This window comes from Syngnathus typhle, linkage group LG6 (genome assembly GCF_033458585.1).
Source record: "Syngnathus typhle isolate RoL2023-S1 ecotype Sweden linkage group LG6, RoL_Styp_1.0, whole genome shotgun sequence".
NCBI classification, from domain to species: Eukaryota; Metazoa; Chordata; class Actinopteri; order Syngnathiformes; family Syngnathidae; genus Syngnathus; species Syngnathus typhle.
In genome coordinates, this window is record NC_083743.1 from 16054690 (window position 1) to 16062912 (window position 8223).

At 41.0% G+C, this 8223-nt stretch overlaps 1 protein-coding gene across 8 annotated transcripts in view; it reads right to left on the reverse strand.

Annotated features, from left to right (window-relative positions):
- The window catches only part of nf1a (neurofibromin 1a), a 159522-nt gene extending 152310 nt beyond the window's left edge, over positions 1 to 7212 (reverse strand). For 3 of the 8 annotated variants that reach the window (XM_061280806.1, XM_061280807.1, XM_061280805.1), the window contains exons 1-2: positions 6931 to 7211; positions 1539 to 1682 (exon numbers count right to left, since the gene is read on the reverse strand). In XM_061280806.1, coding sequence (XP_061136790.1) covers positions 1539 to 1682; positions 6931 to 6990 — 204 coding nt within the window. In that variant the 5' untranslated portion in view covers positions 6991 to 7211. Of the gene's footprint in view, positions 1 to 1538; positions 1683 to 6930 lie in introns of all 8 variants that reach the window. The other 5 variants (XM_061280809.1, XM_061280810.1, XM_061280808.1 and 2 more) reach the window with 2 other exon arrangements.
- Between the last annotated feature and the right edge of the window lie 1011 nt (positions 7213 to 8223).

The following is an 8223-nucleotide window of genomic DNA, read 5'->3' on the forward strand; positions in this document are numbered from 1 at the left end:
GTGTTTTCATGATATTCAAAGCATGCCATCAAATGGTGCCATTTTGGGATGATGAGAGCAGATCAAAAACGCTTTTAGGGTAAACATGGTTCCACATCAAGTAGCCCAGTGGGCTGGGACCACAATATAACTGTGTTGGGCCACCCAAAGTTCACTGACGCTGGCCCGAAGAGGGCCAGTAAAAATTCATGAATAAGAATTATGCGATAAACATGTCAACTTTTTCAATAATAAATATTTTGACTTTAATCCCCTTAAATTTATCATCCATTTTATTAAATTGAGGCAGACACCATTTTGCAGCCATGTTAAATCTACCTCCTAAATCCACTGATGGCTTGAACAGGATATAAAGACCAGAAAATATCAAATGCTAAATATTCAGTTAAACCTCTATACCAGTGAGCTGCGAACAATTGCGCATTTTCTAAGGTTGGGAATCTTGCGTTTTCATTGGGGTTCATTCCAGGGGTAAACATTTGCAACCGTGAAAGAACCCTGACGAGCCGTGATGTAAACACGCATTTTGCTACTTTTGTTCAACAGTTGGAAATGTTCATCTCTCAGTGAGATTAGAAATTTTACATTTAACATAGTGAAAATAAACAGAAGTATAGTTTTTAAAGCATTAATTAAATACAGGATAAATACGCTAATGTAAACTAATAATTGAAACATATGATGAATATACAGGACCATGGCTCATAATGAGCGGGCATGACCATTAGGGGTGTAAAGCGCGGGTTTTGTCACGATACGATATATCGATACAAAGAACAACGATACGATATTTGCCGATATCTTAAAGCCTGCTGCGATTCATTCACGATATATCACGATATAGTGCTCTACGATCGATATATATATATATATTTTTTAAATGAAAAATATAGAACAATATCCTGATTTATAACAATTCATACGCAAAATCAACAAGGTACTGCAAACTCTTTATTTAGGAAATTACAATATTGTAGTATACAAAGTGCTTATTTTAACACTGAACTTTGATGTTGTGTTTTTTCTTTAAATGTGCGGCGAGATTTGTGGTCCCTGAATATTTGATCACCGCATGGCAGGATTTACGAACTGCACGTGTCTTGTCCGTTGAGCCATCTTTTCTTTGGAATCCAAAGTGCTTCCAAACGAATGACTGGAAGCCTAAAGGGGAGCAAATTTCCTCGTCTTTTTGGACACCGCGTACTAGTTGTCGACTCCCCTTTCACGTGCCTGCTCTGCTCACAACACAACAATGCTGCGCACTGCTCCCGGAAAGAGGAAGCAAGCAACAATGAACTGGATTTCAAAATAAAGTCGCGTCTAATGTCCGAGGTCAAACACGGCGATATAAATCGATGTTTACGTTTAGCATCGATGCTAATAAATCGTAGAGCATTATATCGATTAATCGATGTGTATCGATGAATCGTTACACCCCTAATGGCCATCATCTATAAACCCAGTAACAAAAAATATAAATACAAATATGTATTATTCAATACTTTCTAGATATGCTGAAGATAAGAACAATAACTTACCATGTTATTGACATTTTTGAGAATAGTCGTGAGGCCACTAATGACAAGTGAAAACTTGTACTTTGAGATGTTGATCAGGCATTCCTTGTTGTGCTCTGTGCTGATTTTTGTGTGAGTATTTTGGTGTCCAACTTTGATTGGAAGCTAGAGAGACAAAACACATCAAAGACAAGAGGATGGGATCAAATCATATTCACAATGGCTGATATTAGTCCCATTTTAAAATATGAGCTTTTGATGGACAGTTCTGGGCGGAAAAAAATATATATACCGTAATTTTCGGACTATAAGTCGCAGTTTTTTTCATAGTTTGGGTGGGGGGGCGACCTATACTCAGGAGCGACTTCTATGTTTTTTTTCACAAATTTTTACTTGATCATTAACACATCACTTACTTACAAGTTTAGTTGACCACTTCACATGTTATTTTTAGTATAGAAATATAGAAATTTGATGGATGAATTTAATGATTTGGAGTGACACAAATGGTTTGATAATATTGTTGTTTATGTGATAGTTATTTAAAATATAGTTTATATATCGTTGTATGGGCCTGTGGAATAATTTGAACTGCGGCGCGGCACACGGCGGATAATTGGATAATTTTTTATTATTCGGCCCCCTTGCGCTAATACTTTGTAGCGCCACCTTTTGCTGCAATTACAGCTGCAAGTCGCTTGGGGTATGTCTCTATGAGTTTTGCACATCGAGAGACTGGAATTCTTGCCCATTCTTCCTTGCAAAACAGCTCGAGCTCAGTGAGGTTGGATGGAGAGCGTTTGTGAACAGCAGTCATCAGCTCTTTCCACAGATTCTCGATTGGATTCAGATCTGGACTTTGACATTCTAACACCTGGATACGTCTATTTGTGAACCATTCCATTGTAGATTTGGCTTTATGTTTTGGATCATTGTCCTGTTGGAAGATAAATCTCCGCCCAAGTCTCAGGTCTTTTGTAGACTCCAACAGGTTTTCTTCCAGAATGGTCCTGTATTTGGCTTCATCCATCTTCCCATCAATTTTAGCCATCTTCCCTGCTGAAGAAAAGCAGGCCCAAACCATGATGCTGCCACCACCCTGTTTGACAGTGGGGATGGTGTGTTCAGGGTGATGCGCTGTGTTGCTTTTACGCCAAACATATCGTTTTGCATTGTGGCCAAAAAGTTCGATTTTGGTTTCATCTGACCAGAGCACCTTCGTCCACATGTTTGGTGTGTCTCCCAGGTGGCTTGAGGCAAACTTTAAACGAGACTTTTTATGGATATCTTTGAGAAATGGCTTTCTTCTTGCCACTCTTCCATAAAGGCCAGATTTGTGCAGTGCACGACTGATTGTTGTCATATGGACAGACTCTCCCACCCCAGCCGTAGTTATCTGCAGTTCATCCAGAGTGATCATGGGCCTCTTGGCTGCATCTCTGATCAGTCTTCTCCTTGTTTGAGATGAAAGTTTGGAGGGACGGCCGGGTCTTGGTAGATTTGCAGTGGTCTGATACTCCTTCCATTTCAATATAATTGCTTGCACGGTGCTCCTTGAGATCTTTAAAGCTTGGGAAATCTTTTTGTATCCAAGTCCGGCTTTAAACTTCTCCACAACAGTATTTCGGACCTGCCTAGTGTGTTCTTTTGTCTTCATGGTTCTCTCTGCGCTTTAGACAGAACCCACAGACTTCAAAGAGCAGGTGCATTAATACGGAGACTTGATTACACACAGGTGCATTCTATTTATCATCATCACTCATTTAGGACAACATTGGATCATTCAAAGATCCTCACTGAACTTCTGGATTGACTTTGCTGCACTGAAAGTAAAGGGACCGAATAATATTGCACGCCCCACTTTTCAGTTTTTTATTTGTTAAAAAAGTTTAAATTATCCAATAAATTTCGTTCCACTTCACGATTGTGTCCCACTTGTTGATTCTTGACAAAAAATTAAAATTTTATATCTTTATGTTTGAAGCCTGAAATGTGGCAAAATGTTGACAGGTTCAAGGGGGCCGAATACTTTCGCAAGGCACTGTAAATAGTTCACTGCCACACGGCCCCAAGCACCGACGTCGACTTCCAGGCGTGTGGCGGCGTGGACTTCCATCCCCAGAGGTGGCACTTCCAGCCACGGAGGTGGAAGAGATCTCTATAGAATAGGACCGGGCGTGCGTAAAAGCCATGTTCGAGCCCCATCCACCGTCCCCGGACAGTCACCCGGCCGAGCACCGGCCCCCGACTTCCATCCACGGAGGCGAATGAGAGCGCCGTAGAGTAGGACAGGGCCTGCGTAAAAGCCATGTCCGAGCCCCATCCACCGTCCCCGGACAGCCACCCGGCCGAGCGCCAGCACCCGACTTCCATCCACGGAGGTGAAAGAGAGCTCCGTAGAGTAGGACCGGGCGTGCGTAAAAGCCATAATAGTTTTTCAAACCTTCTGTGTCACTCCAAATCCTTAAATCCTTCAAACTCTTCATCCTCCGTGTCACTTACAAACAAAGCCGCTAATGATGATGCCGGTAGTACGTCATCTCGTGATCGAATCTTTGTCATTTATGTAAACAACCGCCGCGCCGTGCTGCTGACGTCACTTGAAATTCAAATTACAGTAATCCGTTGCTACATCGAGGTTCATTTATCGCGGTTTCACTTTTTTTTTTTTTAATTTTGAAAATTTATGAAAAAATTCACATACAAGTCGCTCCTCAGTATAAGTCGCCCCCCCCCACCCAAACTACGAAAAAGAACGCGACTCATAGTCCATAAAATACGGTACTCTGACGACCTGCTGTCCCGCACAATGTTTGATCAAGTGATATATGTTCAGAGCAGATTACTGTGAGCAATCTGAAATTTATCACAATCACTAATCGTAATCATAAAAATGCCCACCCTTTATAACTTGGCTGCTTCCTTACAATACACTTGTTGTACAGTTGAAATCAGTCAACATCCAGTCCTCACAGCAGGCATGCTGGAGCTTATCTCAGCCAATCGCAGAGCACACAAAGACAAAATAACATCCACACTCGCACTTACACTTATGGGCAATTTGGAGTGCTCAATCAGCCTACCAAGTATGTTTTTGAGGTGTGGGAGGAAACCGGAGTACACAGGGAGAACATGCAAACTCCACATAGGGGGGCCAGAGGTGGAATCGAACAAGCATATGATATTGTTTATTGTAATACAGCCATCCATCCATTTTCTGAACCGCTTAGTCCCCATGGGGGTCGCGGGAGTGCTGGAGCCTATCCCAGCCATCATCGGGCAGTAGGCGGTGACACCCTGAACCGGTTGCCAGCCAATCGCAGGGCACACAAAGACAAAATAACATCCACACTCGCACTTACACTTATGGGCAATTTGGAGTGCTCAATCAGCCTACCAAGCATGTTTTTGGGATGTGGGAGGAAACCGGAATGCCCGGAGAAAACCCACGCGGGCACAATTGTATTATTTTTCAAAATAAATAAGCCCTAGATGAGAGTGCGGTGTGGATGAACCTGACAAGCCTGCACAGAGTCCTGATTTCAACCCAAAAGAGAAGCTTTGGTAGTGTAGATTGGGGAAGATTAGTTAACAATTCCTATAAACACACTAAACGTGTGGACAGCATTCCCAGAAAAGTTTAAGATGTTAAGGCAGTAAAGGGTCTATCAGACCAGCACCTGAAAACAATTGGATTCAACATTCAGCTACCAGTTATTGACTTGAGGTTAAATAAAATAAAATTTGCATCTTGTGCTTTGCACACCAAACGCTCGCCGTTTTTGCCATGTCAGCCACCCATTACGGATCCAAATAACCCTACTAAGACAGTGTAGTACCATTTCACTTTATACTACACTCAACGAAACAAAAGGCATACTGTGACGTACAGACACAGAAAACGTAAGTGAACTGTGTGGAAGGATTTACTGGATAATTATGGTAGCAATGACCAAGCAGTAGAAGTTACTCTCAAAACACATTAGCCTAACAGCAGTAATCCGTCTAAACCCAACCACAATCCGTGGCAGCTAATGAGAACAAAGACTGCTAAAGTCTAAAAACCATACACTTAAGGTTTTAATGACAGGCAATAACATAAACTACTTGTCAGATATTAATTATAAAACTTCTTCATGGGTAATACAAACTAGTATCTACCACCCACTCTGCCTAGTACTACCTGTTTTGTTGTGCCATAATGGTTTACCTCAGTGGTCCCCAACCACCGGGCCGCGGACCGGTACCGGTCCGTGGGTCACTTGGTACCGGGCCGCCAAGCCGCACAGAAATTTTTTTTTTTATCGACGCTCAATTAATTCAGGTCAAGACACTCGGCCCGGTCACGTGACATGTTTCCCCAGTCGAGCCCGCAAAGCTAATATGTGGCGACAGGCTAACTAACCAGGCAATGAAGCATTCAAAACTGCTTCAACACATGGAGACCAAGCATCCTGCAATAAAAGACAAACTTTAATCACTTCGAGTGTCATTGTCTCCGATTACGCCTAGATGGGACCGGCTCGTTTCTGAAAAACAAACTCAGTGCTCCCACTAATTCAACGTAATGGTGAGTTTTATTTTTGTCATTTGTACTTGTTTTTATGTCAGTCGTATCATTTTATTTCATCGTATTTATATATTTATTATAGATGTATTATTTATTTATATAAATGTATTATTTATTTATATAAATGCCGGTCCGCGAAAATATTTCTGACATGTAACCGGTCCGTGGCGCAAAAAAGGTTGGGGACCACTGGTTTACCTCACAAATCGCATTTTTAATTGCAGTCAATTCTGTTACTTACACAAGCTGCTGGTCGAATGACACATTCTTTCACTAAGTGGACAACAATGTTGTGAGTTATAAAGCCCCATAAAGCAGAAAACATTGGCATTATGGAGTAACAACACAAAATTAAATATGGGGTCAGCAAAAGAAGAATTTCACTGTCTTTGTTGGTCATCTACTCATACGAAATGAGAAATGTTAGTGGCAGCCCTGTCATGTCTTTTTTTGTTTACAACATAGAGCCAGGCCTGCTAACGTTTGCTGACCAAGCTGCATGAAACACTCAACTTTAGACCTTGACATGTCTTTGGATGAATCTAGATGCCGCCAACGTGTGGACCCGTCACGTGGGTTTTAATTTGTTGCTAATGCCTAACGAAATATGTGGAGAAACCAGACGAAATGACAGATGTGACGAAAGATGGTGGGGATGACGCTAGCCACAAATGCCTCACTGTTTTGCAGGCGGTACAAGCAACACAGTACACATTGCACCCGTCAAACACTACTTGACGCTAAATCGCGGATTAATTTCCTCAATGTGAAACCGATTGCGCAGTTGCAAAGCCTGATGGGGTAGCCCGACTACTTCCACCGAATCAAAGAAATCCAGTTTACCTGCTCATCAAATCTAGTAATCACGGCCTGGACCCATTCCACTGGTTTGTGAGCCGCCATGGCCGGGCCGAGAGACACCACAGCGCTTGTGTTGCTAAATCCACGGTATGAGGATGGGTCTGTCAAGCTAAAAAATGGGTGGAAAGCCGTCCCGAATCAATGGGAGTGAACCAAAGGGGCGAGTATTTTTCTTTTAGTGTAGAATTCACCATGCCACCGCCATTAAAACACCACCGGAAGTCTTCTTCAGAGGAATTGATAGGAGGCGTTGGAGAACAGGATGGCGCTGACTTCAATAGAAAATACTACATCCATGCTGAGTCTTCAAAATAATAAACTGACTGGTCCAGCGATCCATAACACTGGTTTTCAACCTTTTTTGCCGTTAAAAAATGATTTTTTAAGCATTTTTTGGATGGGAAAACATCACTTCATAACAGAGTGCTGTGTCATCAGTGATTTATTCAACTCAATCTGTTGTGGTATAAATAAAATTAAGAACAAAACAGAGAAACAAAGAAATAATTACCTAAATTATAAATAAACATTTCACGCTCATATTTCGGCCATATCATTATAGAGATTGAAGGAATGGGGTCAAAATACAAAAAGTCCTGCCTAGCTACAAGATATGCCCTAACCTCATTGAATAAAGTACATAAACAGCAAAGTATATTCACATATTAAATCAATAAATGAAACATTTTAAGCATATAATTATAGCTACACACCAAATCAATAAAGAAGACATAACTAGACATTTTTGATAGGTGGTAATGACAAAGGTTTTTATAACTTTATGATCGGATATATATTTCTGAGCACTTTGAAACAACAAATGTTTTTTGATATATTGCCTGAATAGCTTAATGACCCTTAAGGAACTGTTTAATGCATGCTGGATGATTTTCTAAATCACGGACACTGCCAAAGTCGTCTAGAATGTTCAGTACTTGATTCTATCTTATGTTTTGACTCATGCTAGACGCCAGTTTTCGATTACTACTGAACGTTCTGGACAGAGGGAAATATTTTGCCTAACAAAGAAAATATATGGTTGGAAGCATGATTAAACTAAGAATATGATGACGTAAGCAAGTACATGGAGTATCAAAAGAACAAACAAGCAAAAACATGGTAAATGGTGAGAACAAACTTTGCATAGTCAGGGAACAATAATAGATTAATGATGTGACAGCCAAAAACCTCACATAATTTCGTACAAAATGACAAAATTGAAAGAATGATGAAAGAATGAGGTGAGACAGTGTATGAGCAAAAATGGAGGAGAAT